This window comes from Martes martes, assembly GCF_963455335.1.
Source record: "Martes martes genome assembly, chromosome: 7".
Lineage (NCBI taxonomy): Eukaryota > Metazoa > Chordata > Mammalia > Carnivora > Mustelidae > Martes > Martes martes.
This window is the reverse complement of record NC_137894.1, coordinates 41205026-41224676: the sequence shown is the minus strand read 5'-3', so window position 1 is coordinate 41224676 and position 19651 is coordinate 41205026. Positions and strand designations below refer to the sequence as shown.

Genomic DNA, 19651 nt, shown 5'->3' with positions numbered 1-19651 from the left:
CCTCCTGCTTGTGTTCCCTCTCTCCCTGTGTCTCCGTCAAATAAATAAATAAAATATTTTTAACAAAAAAAGTATGCACTCACAGACACACACACATACACACTGGTTTCTCTATCACCCAGAGTAAAGTCCAATGTCCAAATTCTCTAATATGGCATGAAGTCTCTATCCCCTTCTCCCTTTCCAGTCCAATGGCTTTCATTTCCCACACACACAACAGTGCAGTAGCTTTCCCCCTTCCCCCAAACATGCAGTGCTGTTTCACATTTCTGTACTTTTCCCCTACTGAAAACCCACAACCCCTTCTCTACACAGAGAACTCCAACTCACCTTTCAAATTCAATGTAAATTAAACTTCTCTGAACTGGTACCTAAGCTGTCTCACCAGAATAAGTTCCTTCCTCGTTGTGTTCCCAGAGAATCGATATATTTATATGTGTGTATGTGTGCATGTGTTGTGTGCATGTGTGTATGTGTGCCATTTCTTATTTGTATTGTAATCATCTATTTACAATGCCACCTCCGCTGTGGGTTTTTGTGTTTTTAGAAGGCAGGAAAAAAAAAACTATATGCTGACTATTTTACATTGAACATCTACTCTTTGCAATGTACTTTTTACATGTTACTTCTAATCCTCACAACAACTCTGTAGGTGAGATATTACTGTCTCCTTTTACCCAATTAGGAAACGAAGGCTCAAAGAGGAGACACATGTGTAGGATCACACTGGCAGTGAGCAGGAAAACTGAGATAAAACCGATATCAGCTAGACTCTGAAAATCTCTGTTGTTTTCACTAAACTGCTTCTGGCTCACAAGTAGAGCATAAAGAAGAAAGGATACATGTATCTAATGTATTGTAATGGCAAGAGTTATAAGACCTGATTTTTAGTATCCATTCTATCACTGATCATTTAATGTTGGAAAATTCATTTGACAACCTGAGCCTCCGTTTCTTTATCAGGAAAATAGGTTGGACTAGGTAATCTCCAAAGTTCCTTCTGGTTCTAAAAATTCTCATTCTGTGGGCTATCTTGCAACCACCAGAAATCAAATACACCAAATCAGAGCATGCTCTTTGATGATAATCTGTAATCTCAACACAGCTCATGTCTGGTGATGTTACCATAACACACTACTATGGGCTGATACCAGCAGCGTTAAGTGCTTGGACAATTCTTGAGCTGTTTCTTAAGCAGCTGTTAAAGAGTAGGACAGGACTCTCAATTCTCTGACTGCATGCTTTATGAGATAGTACCCAACACGTGGAATTCTACACTGCCTTGATGTCCATCTCTGTCCTAGCACAGGCTGTCAACATCATTCACCTGATACAGGCTACCGGTACAGTGCCAACCATTGTTCCAGCTGATTTGCAAGTATTCACAAGCATTGTCTCCTAACCTGCCTCTTCCCTACAACTCATTCAATACATTGCCAGATAAACTTTCCTGAAATGTAGAAACTCCCACTGTGTCATTCCTCTGCTGATAAGCAACCTCCACTCCACAGTCCAGCATTTCATTTCTTGTACAATAAAGTCAGAATCCTGAGTCTGGCTTATATGTTCTTCTGTGGCTTAATCCCAACCTATTTTTCAAACCCTTTTCCTCTACTACTCTTTATAGTCCTTGCATTGCTGGCAAAATAAATTACCTAAGGGTCACTGTATTCAAGGAAGATTTTTAATAGAAGTATAATTTCTGTGTAAACATTATTTGAACAGTATCATAAATCATTGTAAAATTTAAAACATGCGGGGCACCTGGGTGGCTCAGTGGGTTAAGCCTCTGCCTTCGCTCGGGTCATGATCTCAGGATCCTGGGATAGAGTCCCGCATCGGGCTCTCTGCTCAGCGGGGAGCCTGCTTCCCCCCCCCCCCCGCCCCTCTCTCTGCCTACTTGTAATCTCTCTGTGTCAAATAAATAAATAAAATATTTTAAAAAAAATTTAAAACATGCCTTCCTGCTAGCATACAGACTGGACTTGTTCATGCAATAGGTTTAAGCAGTTTCTTGTGCTGGTCTCTTTCTAGAACGCCCTTTCCCATAATCTACATATTTCAAATTCTTCAAATGAGCTGCCATATCAAGTTCCCAATGTGGTAACTAACATGTAAGTGTTCATTATATATCTTCAGCTATGCAAAGCTGCTTTCTCTCCCTCTCTGAACTCATACAATCTCTCTTAAGGAGCTTACTACTTTCTATGTTGCCTTATATTATTTAATGTGAAAGAACCCCAATGATCAAAAGCTCTTGGAAACACGAGTATTGGGCCTTAGTCCTATGTGTACCCAGCACCAAACACAAATTTTAAAGTGCTCAATAAATATTTCCTTAGTGAATGAAAATAAAATTAGTGGGGAGCCACCAGAGTGGTTGCTGGTAGAAACTGACATCTAGAAATAGAGTGGGGATGGAGTGGAGGTGCTATTATATGCCAAGTACCATGCAGAGCACAGCTTCATCCATTATTTCACTTAATCCTTTCCAAAACCCTAAGGACGTGCTAATAACTCCCTTTTACAGATGAGGAAACAGAGATAGGGAAACTAATACATTTGCCTAAGGTCACGACCAAGTCTGTTCAGGTCTTCCCAGTACTGTACTTGTCGCCTGTCCCTCTTCTAACTTATCATCCCCTGAAAGTCAAGGACTTTTCTAGGACAACGCATAGCCCCTAGCCCCTTCCGCGGGGCGAGCCCCAGCAAACCCAGCCTCACAGTTTCCAGCCGAAGTACCCGGAGTACGGCAGTGAAGAGAACACGGACCCCGCCCGCCGCATCGCTGATGACGTCATTACGCAGGTCCGAGGCGGCGCGGCCACGTCCTTTAAATAAGGCCTTCCGAGGGCGCGCGCGACAGTGTGAGGAGTGGGGTGGAGCGTGTGGAGTGGGGGCAGCGGCCCGGGTCAGAGCCGCCGCGGACCACGAGGTGGGCGGAAAGGATGCCTTGCAGCCGAGACGCGGAAGGGAGAGCGCTGCCTTGCAGGCAGGCACGCTCGTGAGGGCGGGAGGAGGGAACATGGCGGCCCCCTCGGCCAGGCCAGGACCCTCCGCTCCAGGTTTTGGCGCGGCCCCCTCCCCCCGGCTTTGCTCGCCCCTTTACTTGTCTTACTGAAACCTTGTTTCTCCTTCCGTCCCCTCTCCCTCAGCCATTCCTTTTGTCTTCCTTAACTCCCCCTCCCCTACCCCAGACGGGGTCGTAATGTGAGAGGTGTATTATTTGGGGGCAGGTCAGGCCCGTCAGGAGAGACCGACTCCTAAATTTGACTGCTAGGTTCTCACATACTACTTTATCGGTACGTTTGGGGGTACCAGGAGAAGCAGAGAACGTAGAGTGGTCAAGTCAGATTTGCCATCCAGGTGATTCCTTTGTATGATTCTGTGAAATGTCATTTAAGTCACCTGGACCTCAGTCTCCTCAAAAGTGAGGTTCTTTTTGAAAGATTCTTGATTTCCAGGGAGATTTTGTCCAGCATTGCTTGCCAGAATCTTGTCCCACAACTGTATATGATTGGAAAAGCGGAAGCAAGATTTATTTGGGCAATAAGGGAATAGAGGGGAGCTGAGTTAAGACTTAAGCCCCATGCCCTTAAGTGATCTAGTTTGTAAACAATGAGAACACCGTTCAGTTTTGACTCTTCATTTCCACAGTGAGTGTTCTGAAAGTTACATTACTGGAGTAAGTTAAATGGAAAAGGACTCCTACATCAGCCTTACTGTTCTGCAAAGAACCTGGGGAGTATTCATCAGTGTGCTGTGTTCTGTTTTAGGTGTCCCTGTCAGTTGAGGGTAGGTGTTACAGGTTCTTATACACTTAAGTTAACAGCCCCTGGCCCAGCCAGTCACCTGCTTTTGATCTTGACCTTTTGTTTTTCCTCAGTTGAGTGTAGATTGTGGATAAATTCTGCCTCCGCTGGAGTCTCCACTGCCAGGCAGCAGAATTGTGAGATAGAGTGAAGCAGAAACCTAGGAATATGAGCTCCATGATGGCCATGGGTGAACCAAGGCTGAACTGGTGAGTTAAATCTGTTTGAAATCTAAAGAGGAGTGAAGTGGGACTGGTGGTTGGATTAGGAAAGGAGCGTTTCTGGCCTGGAGAAATTTGGAGGAAACAAAAAGAAGATACTAGTGGCTCAGACTATACCCTGGTCTTACTTGCACATATTGAGTACTTTTGAGTCATAGCTGATTGCACTTCCCTCCTAAAATGATAAAAGTTCATCACTCAGATTGCTACTAGATATAACTCCATCATGTTATTATTATTTTTCATTGGTCTCTTAGTGAAGGAGAGAGGCTAGGACTCTCGCGTCCCAAGAACCTTGCCCATTTCTGTACAACTAATAGAAAGACCCTCTTTAAGAAGAGACAAGCTTCATTTTATTATATGAGAACCTATATCAAGTGATAATATAAATGCATAGACTGTGTTTTAGAAGTGTATGAGAACTTCACAAATAGAAGTGTAGTTCTGTAGGGCTCTAATACATGTGCTGTTCTAAATCAATTTAACACAGATTTACTGAGCATCCACTGTTCGCTAGCCAAAGAGGAATACTAAAGTTACAAGAGATTACAAAGATGACTTATATAGTACCTGATTGAATCACAAGATTCAGTCAGTATGAGCTCAATAAGTTTTTTGTTTGTTTGTTTGTTTTTGCAAACAGTGCTCCCTTCCCCCCAAGGAGCTCACTGTCCTTGAGCCCATGAGTTTGTTTTTGTATGATACGCAAAAACCTTTTAACTGGGGTGCCTGGGTGGCTCAGTGGGTTAAAGCCTCTGCCTTTGGCTCCAGTCATGATGCCAGGGTCCTGGGATCGAGCCCCGCGGCTCTCTGCTCAGCCGGGAGCCTGCTTCCTCCTGTCTCCCTCTCTGCCTGCCTCTCTGCCTACTTGTGATCTCTGTCAAACAAATAAATAAAATCTTAAAAAAAAAAACCAAACCAAAAAACCTTATAACTTAATGAGCTTTCACAGAAACAGTACCATAACACGTAATAAGAAATTACACTTGCATAGCAAGCAAGACATTCTAATTTTTATCATTTATACTTTAACCATAGTTGTGGGGTTTTTGTTTGTTTTTTGATAAACACCTTTAAAAACAATCAGTGTGGGGTAAATAATGCTAAAATTTCCTGTGTGGGAATGGGCCAGCCAGAAGTTACCATTTAATAGATTGTTCTGTTTTAAATTTTAGGAGTTGTATATATTTAAGCTCCTTACCATAATGAATGTGTTCAGATGCTGCACAGATGCTCTTAAATGCCATTGACATTATGAAACCAAATGTAGTTTACAGCCTTTGCATAGTATTGTAGCCCTTGGAACTACGTTTTTCCACAAAATCTTAATAATCTTTGTCCTTTCTAGGTTATGGTTCTCATTGTTTTTAATTCCTTCAACCAGAATTTATTGGTTCTTTACTATATGTAATATGATATGTCTAATTATGATGTTATAGAAAATCATAGAAGACTTTAGAAGTGGTTTGCTGAGGCACACCATTTATCACATTTGCCAAGTTAATGAGAATAGGTAGGGTAGTTAGTCTTTGTAGCTGCTGTCTTGTGACCTGGCACAATAATGCATGAAACAAAATTAAGTTGAGAAGTATTTTCTTTCAGCAGCCAAACATCTTAAATGTTATGCCACAGAGCCTGAGGTGAGCCCTGCCCCTGACAGACTCTTACTCTACCTCAGTCTGTTCTATCTTAAACTCTTAAGTATCTCTGATGTTTAATTGGGTATTTTTAAAAAGATTTTATTTATTTATTTGACAGAGATCACAAGTAGGCGGAGACGCAGGCAGAGAGAGAGGGGGAAGCAGGCTCCCCGATGAGCAGAGAGCCTGATGTGGGGCTCAATCCCAGGACTCAGATCATGACCTGAGCTGAAGGCAGAGGCTTAACCCACTGAGTCACCCAGGCGCCCCTTTAATTGGGTATTAATGGAAAAAGCAAGGCTGATTATTTGAACAGGAGAGTTTCAGATTGAGCCTAGGCTAAAAGCTATCCAAGTAAAACATCTAAACTCAAACATCTGATACATGAAATTAAAATTATTAAGAGGTGATTATCTAGGAAAGGGACTGTAGGGGGCATGTAGTTGTAAACGACAATTGTACCATTATGCTGCTTAGTCTAGCATGAGATTTTGAATTTTCAAATATAAGTAAATTACTTTCTTTCACAGGGATGTTTCCCCCAAAAATGGCCTTAAGACATTTTTCTCTCGAGAAAATTATAAAGACCATTCCATGGCTCCAAGTTTAAAAGAACTACGTGTTTTATCTAACAGGTAATATGTTTATTTATTTTGTTGTTTATTTTCATATTTGACTGTTATTTTTCTGGCAATTGAAGTTTCATATCTGTATCCACTATTAAACATTCAAATTCTAAAAATGTAAAAATTTTAAAAATGGAAGAATCCAGTACCCAAGGATGACTAGTCTTTGGTATATGTGTATGTATATACATAGATATATATTAACAAATCTTTTTGGACCTTTCTCCACACAGATATAAAAACAAAAATGAGATCATACTATAAATAATGTAAAATACTATAAAACTGTTTTGCAGTTTGCTTTTTTCATTTAAAATAATATTTCATGTATCTTTCCATGCCTCTATATATAGCTTAATCTTAATTGTTGCATAATACTTCCTTATATAGATATACTTTTAACTTACTTAGCTAGTCTGATATTGCAAAATGTGTTCCTCTTTTTTGTAATTATAAATAATGCACTGATGAAATTTTTTAATTTTTATAAGATAATTTCATAGAAATTGAGTTCAATCAGATGGCATATGCATTTTATATTTTAATAGATACTGCTAAATTTCCAGAGATTTTTTTCCTCTCTGATATGAGCATGCCTATTGAATGATAATTTTCCCTTCTTACTGCTTGCTTGCCTGTAGCAGCTCTTTCCTTTGTGATTGGCTATTTCTATTCTGTTGTGGATGAGGCTTGAAACCAATTGGGTTTATTAGAATGGACTGTAAATATGCCAAGTGAGGAATGGGAAGCTTCTCTAGACGAGCTCAACATTTACTTTCATCCTTCTCCATTCATTTTGCAATTGAGGAAGCGTATTTCTAGCCTCTGTTGGAATGGGTCCCCATCCGTTCCTGCCTTCTCAGTACCCTTTCTGTCAATTAGCATCCTTCCTACTGCTATATTTTCATTCTTTCTTGATCAGTGTTTAAAGGTGCACAAATTTTTCCTGTCTCAATCCCTGGACTCTGTGTTACTTTCTTACCTCTTCTGTTATTTGTACTTAGATTTCTTGAAAAACTTGTATGTGTTTGCTAGGAGGAAATGAGGGACAAAAAACTATGACATGCAAAAAATGTTTAACAAAACGGCAATAATAGTAAGTCCCTCCCTGTCAATAATTACTTTAAATGAATTAAACTCTCCAGTCAAAAGACAGATTGGGAGAATGGATTAATAAAACAGGATAAAACACTTGGTTGCACATCTCACTACATTTGCTTTCACTGAACATCCCCCTCTAATCTGGCCTCCACCCTCACTAGTCTACTAAAACTTCCCCTCTCAAGATCATCTGTGGCCTCTTGACTATGAAGATATCTCACTCTCCTAGTTTTATGGTGATGGTGGTATTTCTCAGTCTCCCTTGCCATATTGGCTCATTATACTCTGGAGCTTTTAAGAAGTACTGATTTGGCATGGAGCACTAGGTGTTATATGCAAACAATGAACCATGACAAGAATGGAAAGCTAAATGATGTACTAAAACTAATAATGTTTGTATAAAATATTTGTACAAAAACTAATGATGTACTATATGGTGACTAACATTAAAATTTTTTTAATAAATAAAAAAGAGAAAAAAAATACTGATTTTATACTCTCAACCCATACTTTTGCATCTGAACCTTGAAGGATGTCTGTGGAATCAGTTAATTGACCCCACTGATACTCATTTATAGGTTGTTTCCATTCCTCTCTTATTAAAACACTGAGCATCCTTTTTATATATATGCTGATATAAGTAGGATAAGTTCCTGTAAGAGAAAATATGTATATATTTTTTGTTTTGATAGATGCTACCAGAATGCCATTGAAAACATTTTTTAAAAAGTGTTTTGATTCATCAGATGAATAAGTAAGTTCACATAAAAACAAGTAGATGTTGTAAAAAGAGGCGATTTTAAAAGCAACATTCTTGCCTAAGTGCATAATTATAATGTCTTTGCTAATATCACTTATAGAAGGTTGAGTAGATCCCACATAAATGCATCTATGGATTTTTAAAAATATATTTGTTATTCAACTTGTACCATTTCTTGAGGATAACTTAATTTCTTTTTTTAATTTCTTAAAACTTATTATCAAAGAATTGCCTTTGTTTATTTGAATCAAAGAGTATCTACCAATTCTAGTATCCTGGAAGATGAGGGTAAAAATGTATATCTTCACCTTTTTTTGAAAGTAAAATGAACATGTATCTTAAAAAAAAAACAGAAAACAAAAACTTCTCACCACTCTATGTACTTTTATCTCAGCCTTCATCTTTTCAGACTAAAATTTTTTAATATTAATCTTCATCCTGTACTGCTTCTTAATTATTTTATTCTCAAATTTAGCTCTAGTTAGCATGTTGTAGGTGTGGGTTATAGTCTGAGTTATATAAGGAAGATGACATCTCGCTGGCAATTGCATACAGCTTCTAAAGTATTTTCTTCTTAGATAATGCTTTGTTTTTCTTTACATTTCTGTATAGCACAAAATAATTCGTATAATTTACCTTTTAGCATAGAAAAAATAAAGACCTAAGGCACTAATTTCATAAGTTTCTAATCTTTTTTGCTCATATTGAATTTTATTGTTTTGTTACAGTAAGGAGTGGATTTTCAGATTATTAACTTACAGACATTTTATTAGTGGAAAAATTAGGAAAAATGTAAAATTTTTATTAGCCCTAATTTTGTGTTTTTTTGTGTTCTCTAACATATTTGGGAAAATACTTCTAATTATTCTGGTTTCTACAGTAGGAGTTTTTTATTCAACCCTTCTCCCTCTACTGGAAGGTAAACATTTACCTTTTTTTAAATTAAAGTTTTGGTTGCAACACTTATAACTGAGTTTTGAGCCAACAATGGGGAAAGTGGCTTCAAATAAAAATTATGAAATTTTAACATGTTTAATATGGGAAAGTATAAATCAAATTCAGAAGGTATAGGTAGACTTTAGATGGGGGCTAGAAGCACCATTTCCAAATGCTACTTAAAGAAGCAACCCAAACCAGTAGACTTGAAGCATAGGAGACTAAAAGTTTGAATTCTGCCTTTTTTTTTTTTTAAAGAAACTTTAAGCAAAAATAGAGAATAGGTGGTTGACAAAATGAAGGGGGGAAAACTTCAAACCATCAACTAAAATAAAATATAATGCTGTAAATGTGGATAGAGAAACCCTGTCAGATGCTTTTGGCTTGCACCCTGATGAAGATTTTGACAGCACTGCACTCGGAAATGATCTTGATGTGCTGCCATTTCATTCTTTGCTGAATGTAGCCAATTTAAACTGCTAGAATTTCTTGACATTCCTACTCTGGCATATCTGAGTCAGCATCTTGTTGCTGCAGCAGCTTAATTAAATTTGCCAGTTTGTGCCACAAGGACAGACATGTTCTCATATTCAGAGAGACAGCTGTGAAGCAGTATTGTTAAGAGTTGTGGACACAATACTGTTAGGTTTGAATAGCTCTCAAGACATTTTCTAGTGAGAAATCAATTTGCTGTAATACATTTCTCCCAAGATCAGCAGTTAATATTCATTTTGTTAACCTAAAATATGCTTATTTTTATACAGTTATTGAGAAACTTTAGTAGCTAAGTATGTCTTCTTTCACCTGTATTATTTTCAGAGCAAATCTAAGCTTCCTTATTTTAGTTTCCAAAATTCTTTTCCCAGTCACTAACCAGCTCTCTTGATTAGTTTTCCATCTTTAGTTTAGCTCTTAAAGGGTGGGGCTGGATATTTTGCTTTATTTTAGGGCCTTAAGTTTTATTTTTCTAAGAATCTTGGCACTTTTACCATAATTATTCTAGTATTATAAAGCTGATTTGAAACAAATTATCAGTGGTTTTGGATTGGGCTCACCCTTTGTCCAGACACAGATCTAGATTAATAATTCTCAGCCTTTTCAGACCAACACCCTCCCACTTTTCGTAACAAATATTTATGAGAAATAAGATACCTTCTTTGCTAGCTTGAATTAAAATTCATAGGTAATAATAGCCGCAAACATTATTTAAAATGTCTTAGATATATAAATGTGAAATCAAAGGAAATAATTTATATTATATATTTTAATATGTAAATGCATAGATACTATTGCACTAGAAGGTATAATGAAGTAGGCAGATGCACCAGCGAAAATGAACAAGGTTGGATTTTTTTTTAAAGATTTTATTTATTTGAGAGTGAATGAGAGCAAGAGAGAGAGCATGAGCAGGGGCAGTGGCAGAGGGAAAGGGAAAAGCAGACTCAGCACTGAGCAGGGAGCCAGATGCAGGGCTTGATTATGGGACTCTGGGAACATGACCTGAGCTGAAGGCAAACGGTTAACCAACTCAGCCACCAAGCACCCCAACAAGGTTGGATTTAAGAAAGGTTAATATAAATGATGCCATAGAAGAATAATAAAAATAAAAGAGAATAAAATGCATTGATAGGATAAGTAATAATAGACCAGATTTGTTTGTGTATGATTAAGAGAAAGCCTATGGGTGCCTGGGTGGCTCAGTGGGTTAAGCCTCTGCCTTCAGCTCAGGTCCTGATCTCAGGGTCCTGGGATCAAGCCCCACATGGGGCTCTCTGCTCAGCAGGGAACATGCACCCCCCCCCCCAACCTGCCTCTCTGCCTATTTGTGATCTCTGTCAAATAAATAAATAAATAAATAAAATCTTTAAAAAAAAAAAAAAAGAAAGCCTAAAGGAAGCTTTGAAAGTTGTGTAGTATATACTCTGATGCATTACATTACTGGCAGATAATATTCCTCACCTCTACATGCCTTTTAATTCTCCCTTCTTTTGTAACAACCAAGATACAACCACCGTCTTCTGAAATTCCCTAAAGAAATTTATACTGTCATATTTCAGAACCATAGCTCTGAATATTTCTTGCCCCTCCCCGTTATCGCTCCTTTTGTTTTTTTTTTTTAAAGATTTTATTTATTTGATAGAGAGCACAGGGGTGGAGGGGGGAGCAGCAGGCAGAGGAAGAGGGAGAAGCAGGTTTCCTGCTGAGCTGAACAAGGAGCCTGATGTGGAGCTACATCTAAGGATCCTGAGATCATGACCCGAGCAGAAGGCAGACACTTGACTGAGCCACCCAGGGCACCCTTCCCCCCAATTCACTGCTTTTCTCTTCTCCCTCTTAATCCCTGATCATGTTGTCCTAGGATTCTTGGTTACCTATTCAGTAAATTCAGTTTGGAAACCTGAGATCTCCATAGTTACACTCTATTGATACACATATTTACTTATCTTTCTTTCCTATTCGTTTGTCTGATCTCACTTGATTGTAAAGTTTCAGAGAGTACAGACTGTAGTGTTCCCATGTCCAGCATAAGCTGACACACGGTAGTCAGTCACTCATTAAGTATTGATGAACAGAGAATGAAGAATGAACCAGCAGACCTCCATCCTTCTCATTAGTTTCCCTTCCTCTTGTGTTACTGTTGCTGCTTAATTTGGAACTAAATCATAGTGAACAGTTACTCTGCTGGAAATTGGAATTATGGAGACCAAAGAAGTGTAGTTGTATGTGTGTATGTATTTGTGTGTTTTAAAACTTTCTCATTAAAAATGTAGATCACTACGGTTGAAACTAGGAATAGCGACAAATTATGAACAAGATAAGAACTTCTGTGTTCATGTGTCTCACTATTGCAGAAAGGTGTTTTGGGGTTTCTTTGTTTTTTGGGTTTTTGTTTTTTTTTTTTAGAAATTGTGGTATCGTTTCATAAATACGGTAATAGGTTCTCTAGTTACTACTTTCTCCTCTAGTGCATTTCTTTATAGATAAGCCAGACTTTTTACGTCCGTTCAAACCATAAAGACACTTCCATGGACTCAGCCATGTATGGGTGATGAAGATTGTTCAACTTTTCTAAAACCACTATTGCTTCCATAAAATATGGGATACAGTGTTGGAATTTTCATTTTAAATCTTGAAGTAATTAAGGAAACTAGAAAATTTAGAATCTCAGTGAGTTTGTGAACTTGTAACCTAAGCATATCCTACTTCGAGTGGCTTTTGTTCACCATATTAACTAAGACAGCTTACTGAAGAATTTAAGCTTTTGAAAACAACTTGCATTGTAATAAAGGTGAGCATGAAATATCTGCAATTATAATTGGCAAGAACAGTTTTCGTCTGTTGAATAAAGGAGAAAAAGTTCCAAATTGAGTAACTTATCTAAGGATTTTGCCTCTTCCTCTCTGTCAAATAATTGAAGGTAAACTTCTAGTGTGATCCTATCCTGCAGAATACTTAATTTACACCAAATGGCTAAACATCAAAATGCAGGTGGCAGAGTTAGATAATAATCCAGAATTTACTATGTTAATCACGCTATATTCTCCCTGGTGATTGAGAATCATGAAGTTCCATGATAGTAATCTTCATGTGAAAAGCACATATTTGTAAATTGTATTTTTTTTTCCAGACGTATAGGAGAAAATTTGAATGCATCAGCAAGTTCTGTAGAAAATGAGCCGGCAGTTAGTTCAGCAACTCAAGCAAAGGAAAAAGTTAAAACCACAGTTGGAATGGTTCTTCTTCCAAAACCAAGAGTTCCTTATCCTCGTTTCTCTCGTTTCTCACAGAGAGAGCAGAGGAGTTATGTGGACTTGTTGGTTAAATACGCAAAAATTCCTGCAAATTCCAAAGCTGTTGGAATAAATAAAAATGACTACTTGCAGTACTTGGTATGTATTCTATTCTTCAGCGTCAGTGAACAATATTTAAAAGTTAGGAAATTTTAACTTTGCTTTCATGTTTTTAGGTGTAGTTGTAGTCACAAAAATGAAAAATTTAAGGAGTTTAATTGACAGAGCATTGGTGCTTTCATTCTTTTGCTGGTTCTGTTATAGTCCAGGCATTTTGCTCTGGTTCTGAGCATATTTCACTCCAATTCATCTTAAGTACTAGCAGAACAATTGTACATTGCTCGTTGAACCAATTTTAAGTTTTTGTTTGATTACTTTAAGTAGTAGTTTCAAGTTCTCAGTTATATAAATGATGCTGTGTTGAACATCTTGGTTGCAAACTCTTTGTTCATATCTATAATTGTTTCCTTAAGATAAATTCTTAAAATTGCCAGATCAAATCTATACATATTTTTCAAGGCTTAGATAAGCATGGGTAAATTGTTATGCAAAAAGTTTAAGCCGATTTGTTTATGCCACTATTGCATGAAAGTTTTCTTTAAAAAAATATCCACTAACCCTGGATATTACCTTTTTGCCTCTAATTTGGTATGGAAAAAATGGTGATGCTTTGTTTTATATTAATTTACAGTGCTTACTAATGAAAACAAGCCTTTCCTTATGTTTATAGGCCATTTCTGTTTCTTTCATACCTTGCCTATTCATGTTTTTTGCACATTTTTTCCATTTGGATGTTTGTCTTTTTTATGTTAATTAAGAGCATTCTGTGCAAAAGCTTAATTCCTCAGTAGGTAATGTAATATTAGTAATTTGCTCTTCTATTTTTATGGAGTTAGGTTTTTTTTTAATTGAAGCGTTGTTGATAGACAATAGTTTCAAATGTTCCTATAGTTCACTGAGTTCCGCATAGTGATTCAAAATTTGTATACATTGTGGAGTTTTTAATAATAAGTTTGTCATTATTATATAGTAGTGTTTACTCTTTCTCTGATTTCTGCTTTGGATAGGATACTTTTATTAGCAAATTACTTGGGAAGTGTTTGTTTTTAATCAAGCTTCTTATTCCAAGACATGTCTACTTTTTTAAAAATCAGGATATGAAAAAACATGTGAATGAAGAAGTTACTGAATTCCTAAAGTTTTTGCAGAATTCTGCAAAGAAATGTGCACAGGATTATAACATGCTTTCTGAGGATGCTCGTCTCTTCACAGAGGTAAAAAAAAAAAAAAATCATTTATTTAAACTGGCAAGGAATAGGCAATAACAGCATTTTAAAATGTGTGATGCTCCTGCCACAATCATATAAAGATATCAGTATTATCAATTGAGAGATCAAATTGTGTGTAGGTCTTTTATTCAGTATACATTTTAGTAATATAAAATATTAGAACCTCAAAATCATATATACTAATAGTATATCCATATATTTTCTTCTCTTATTGATTTAACTACTAAATTTGAATTATATTTTATTCACATGGATGGTTTGATCTGATGCACTGCTTTCCCTTGTGAGATAGTGGGTGTTTAAGGCGTTACCTTGGTCCTTAAAAATCTGAATGGTCATTTAGTACTTAGTCACATAAATTTGTATTCATTATCTTCATGGTAACCAGCTACCAAATGGAAGGATTTCAACTGTGAGTTCATTTTTTGATACTTAGATCATTCATGCAAATGTGTTAGCAAAGCATGTACATCATTATGCTTTGTACCCTACCATCATTCAGTGGGCTTAGAAGAAATTCACAAGGTACTACTTAAATGGTAACTATTAGTACATATTATTGTATTAGAGTTTTTCTGCCAAAACCAATATGAATTTTTTTGAAGCCTTGAAAACTAGTCATATATAGCAGTGTGATCCACTCAACAGTATTGAACTCTGCATGTAAAAATGGTTAAGGTGATAAGTTTCGTGTGTATTATACCACAATTCAAAACAAAACAAAACAACTGTTACCTATAATTTAGGGGCAGCAGAGGATATTAGTTTTACCATTTTTTTAGACATATTTTAAGGTGAAATTTTGCTGTTAATATGAACCAGAAGAATGATTCTTCTAAATAAAAGGAAGAATTGCATTTTTATTTTCTCTGAACCTGCACATGATACACTCAAACCAAGTGTCATATTTTTCTGTATGGAAAAGGAATTGTAGCTGTTCCTATTTTAATAGAGTCTTTAAAGGGACAAGAATGATGATTTTAAAACTAAGTCACATCCCCTCGTGTCACTGGTTTAAAATGTTTTCTCAGTTCACCCAGAAAGAGAGGATCTCGGGACGCCTGGGTGACTCAGTGGGTTAAGCCTCTGCATTCGGCTCAGGTCATGATCTCAGGGTCCTGGGATCGAGCCCCGCATCAGGCTCTCTGCTCAGTGGGGAGCCTGTTTTCCCCTTTCTCTCTACCTGCCACTCTGCCTACTTGTGATCTCTCTGTCAAATAAATAAATAAAATCTTAAAAAAAAAAGAGAGGGTCTTTACAAAGTTGTACAATGCCCTATATGATCACAGTCCCTCAATCCCCTGACCCCAGCCCAGCTTGCTTCATCTTCTACATACCTCCCTCTCTGTCTGCTCCAGCCTACAGACCTCTTTGTGTTACTTGAATATTCCAAGCATGGTCCTGCTTTAAGGCCTTATATGCTCTTTCCATCTTTCTGGCAAGCTTTTCCCTAGATAAGTGCATGGATTAGTTCCTTGATTTAAGTCTCTCTGTTCAGATGCCAACTATCAATTAGGATATCCCTAATTACCCTGTAACAAATAGCATCACTTTCAGGGTTCCCTTTACCATGTTTTATTCTTTTTTATTGTCTTTCTCCACAACACCTATATGTAAGTGCTTTTTAGTGCACTGCTATATTCCTAATGACTAAATATGCCTGACACAAAATACATTCTCAAGTGCTCGTTGTAATTATTTAGCAAATATGAAACTGTTCATTAACAAAGTACATTATTTGATAGCTAACAATCAGTATTGTCTTATCTTTTAGTCAAATTGACTTGGCAGTATATTTTGTCCAATTTACATCTCCACCCTAAAGGTTCACTGATATTTTTCTGATCTTTTTTTAGTGTTTTAAAATTGTAATTTTATATTATGAAATGCTGTATATTTATAGAAAAGTATATAGAATGAATATATACAGCTTAACACATAATTGTATAGTGAACACCTATGTAGCTCTCTTCCAAGTCAAGAAATAAAACATTACCAGTAACCCAGAAGCTCCCTCTGTCCCTCCTAATAATAACATTGTCCACTGTCACAAGTTTGGTGTTGATAATGTCCATGCACTTTTTTTTGGTAGTTCTTTGAGCTCACTTTTGCCTGCCTTTGAGTTTTATATGAACAGAATTCTTCCTTCACTCATTATGTTTGTGAGATTTATCTGCATATAAGTTTGTAGTTGTAGTTCATTCATTTTCATTTCTGTGCATTATTACATTATATGAATAAACTACAATTTATTCTGTTGATCAGAGTTTGAGTTGTTTCCTTTTTGGAGCTTTTCTAAGCAGTGCTCCTATGAAAGTTCTCATACATGTCTCTTGGAATGGAATTGTTGAGTCATAGAGTATATGCATATCTTCAACATTAGTAAATGTCCAACTATTTTCCAAAGGGTTGTGCCATTTTACAGTCTGCCTGTGAGAGTTTTGTTGGTCCATATGAGGATATTAACTTGAGGAAGTTAAAACTTACATGGTGGCCATTTCAGTTTTAGGCAATCTAGAGGATATGGTATTATATATGTAATAAGACTTTGCATCTTTTCATATGCTAATTGATTATTTCTTATGAATCAGCTGTTCAAGTTTTGCCCTATATTCTACTGGATTTTCTTTTTGTTGTTGATATGTGAGAGTTCTTTCAAATTTTACAGGTTATGTATGTTGGAAACTTTTTCTTTTATTTGATAAAATGGTCTCTTTTAATCTACAAGTTCCCCCTCCATTCCTTTTTTCCTTAAACTTCATCTTTGTATAGGCGCCTAGGTGGCTCAGTTAAGCCTCTGCCTTCGGCTCAGGTCACGATCTCGGGGTCCTGGGATTGGGCCCCACGTCGGGCTCTCTGTTCAGCGGGGAGCCTGCTTCCCCCTCTCTCTGCCTGCCTCTCTGCCTACTTGTGATCTGTCAAATAAATAAATAAAATCTTTAAAAAAAAAAAAAACTTCCTCTTTCTAAGAACTTCAGTGATTTGACTGTAAAATTTCCCATGGTCTAGATTTTGATGATTGCTTATTCACAGTGACATTCAACATGTTCCTCTTTTCTCTGTATTTCTTACAAATCGTTGTTGGGATCTGGAAGCTTGAGCAGAATTAGTCTTTGCTAAATGGGTTCAACACATAGATGTTGTGTTCTTTAATCAGGTGGCACATATATCTGGTTGTTTCTTTTTTGTGGTTGCAGCTGTTCATGATCGATGCCTAGATCTATTCATTCACTGGGGTATATAAAAATCGTAGGATTCTTGTTGCATAATTTATTTATATTTATTGGTTGAAATAATTTTATTAAGATATGTTTTCCCTCATCTGTGTGGTTTCCCCATCCATGTAGCAGAAAAAAATGCTAGATTCTTTCCCTTTATATGTCAGTTTTGAAAAAATTGATTCCTTCTTCTCCAATGTTGATCAGTGTTTTCTTTTTTAAAAATATTTTGGGTTTGAGTCCACTGTAATTACTCTTTTTGAAGCTCAAATAATACCAGCTTTAGCCAGTGACTGCTCTTCATACAGGCTTTTGAGTCTTTTTGAATCACTGTGGTAGTCTTTAGGGCTTGTTTTGTACATTTCCTTTCTCAACTCTGGTATCACCAATTCTCCAGAACCTTTGTTTCTTTCAGTGGTAAGTGGTATTTCAAGACTATAGTCTGGGTAACTGGGGATGCTCATTGCTCCTGGATTGATCACTGTTTCTGAGAATATTTCAGTCAATGGAGCTAGGAAATACTTGTTTAAAGAAAAAGTACTACATGTATCTCACTTACTTTATACCACATTATACTCATAACAATCTTAGAATAATATTTCTAATACTGTCAAGCAATAGGATACTGAAAACAGTTTGGAAAAGCTTTTTTATATGTTCTCCCTATTCTCCCCTGCTTTTTTTTTTTTTTTTTTTTTTTTTAAGAAAAGTAAAGTTTTGACCTCAGGTTTCATCTTTCTTCCTGTTGATGACCCTAGTCACACCCATGCAGTTTTTTATTTTTCATATTTTTATTTAAATTCTTGTTAGTTAACATAGAGTATAACATTGGTTTCAGGAGTAGGATTTAGTGATCTGTCACTTACATATAACACCCAGTGCTCATCATTAAAAGTTCCCTCCTCAATGTCCATCACCCATTTAGCGCATCTCCCACCACCTCCCTCCATCAACTCTGTTTTCTATCATTGAATTTCTCGTGGTTTGTTTCCCTTTCTCTTTCTTTTTCCCCATATGTTTACCTGTTTTGTTTCTTAAATTCCACATGTAAGTGAAGTCATATGGTATTGTCTTTTTCTGATTTATTTCACATAGCATAATACACTTTAGCTCCATCTGCATTGTTGCAAATAACAAGATTTCATTCTTTTTGATGACTGAGTAGTATTCTTTTATGTGTGTATAGTATATATGTGTGTATATATACATAGATACGTGTGTGTGTCTGTGTGTGTTTATATATACACACACACACCACATTGTCTTTATCTCTTCATGAGTCGATGGACACTTGTGTTCTTTCCATAGTTTGGCTGTTGTTGATAATGCTCCTGTAAACATCAGGGCACATATGCCTCTTCAAATATGTATTTTTGTATCCTTTTGGTAAATACCTAGTTTATAATTGCTGGATGCTAGGACAGTTCTGTTTTTAACTTTTTGGGGAACCTCCATACTGTCTTCCAGAGTGGCTGCACCAGTTTGCATTCCCAAATACTGGTAATCTTTTTACATTTTAACAACCTCGTAGGTGTGTAGTGGAGTCTCATTATGGCTCTAGTTTGCATTTCCCTAATGAGTGATGATGTTTTAAAATCTTTTGCTGATTTTATTGGTTTTTATTTTATTTTTTTAATATTTTTTAAAAGATTTTATTTATTTATTTGACAGAAAGAGAGAGACCACAAGTAGGCAGAGGGGCAGGCAGAGGGAGAGGGGGAAGCAGGCTCCCCGCTGAAGAGCGCGCCTGATGCAGTGTTCGATCCTAGTACCCTGAGATTATGACCTGAGCCAAAGGCAGAGGCTTAACCCACTGAGCCAGCCCGGTTCCCCTATTGATTTTTATTTTTATTGAGTCTTGAAATTTTTATATATTCTGAATACAAGTCTATTATATATGTAGTTCTCTCCAGTTTGTGACGTGTTTTTTAATGTTTTTTAAGAGTGTCTCAAAGAACAGAATTCTAGTTTTAATGAAGTCTCATTTTTCAAAATGTTTTATGGTTGGTGCTTTTATGTGTCCTAGTATAGAAATCTTTGCTGACCCAAGTGGTTCCCATCTGGGATCACTTTTACTTTTACCCCTGCCCCATGGATTTTAGCAATGTCTGGAGACATTTTTTGTTGTCACAAGTGGCCAAATGCTGCTGGTATTTATTGGCTAGAGGCCAGGGATGTACTAAGCATCAGCAATGCATATGACATCTCCCACAACAAAGAATTATCCAGCCCAAAGTGTCTGTAATGCTTGTGTTGA

At 36.8% G+C, this 19651-nt stretch overlaps 1 protein-coding gene across 2 annotated transcripts in view; it reads left to right on the top strand.

Annotated features, from left to right (window-relative positions):
• Positions 1-2812: 2812 nt before the first annotated feature.
• The window catches only part of ICE2 (interactor of little elongation complex ELL subunit 2), a 64151-nt gene continuing 47312 nt past the window's right edge, over positions 2813-19651 (top strand). Inside the window, exons 1-6 of one of the 2 annotated variants that reach the window (XM_080808318.1) lie at positions 2865-2935; positions 3658-3795; positions 3887-4021; positions 6204-6308; positions 12725-12986; positions 14042-14161. In XM_080808318.1, the coding sequence (XP_080664444.1) occupies positions 3981-4021; positions 6204-6308; positions 12725-12986; positions 14042-14161 (528 nt within the window). In that variant the 5' untranslated portion in view covers positions 2865-2935; positions 3658-3795; positions 3887-3980. Of the gene's footprint in view, positions 2936-3657; positions 3796-3886; positions 4022-6203; positions 6309-12724; positions 12987-14041; positions 14162-19651 lie in introns of both variants that reach the window. The other variant, XM_080808319.1, reaches the window with a different exon arrangement.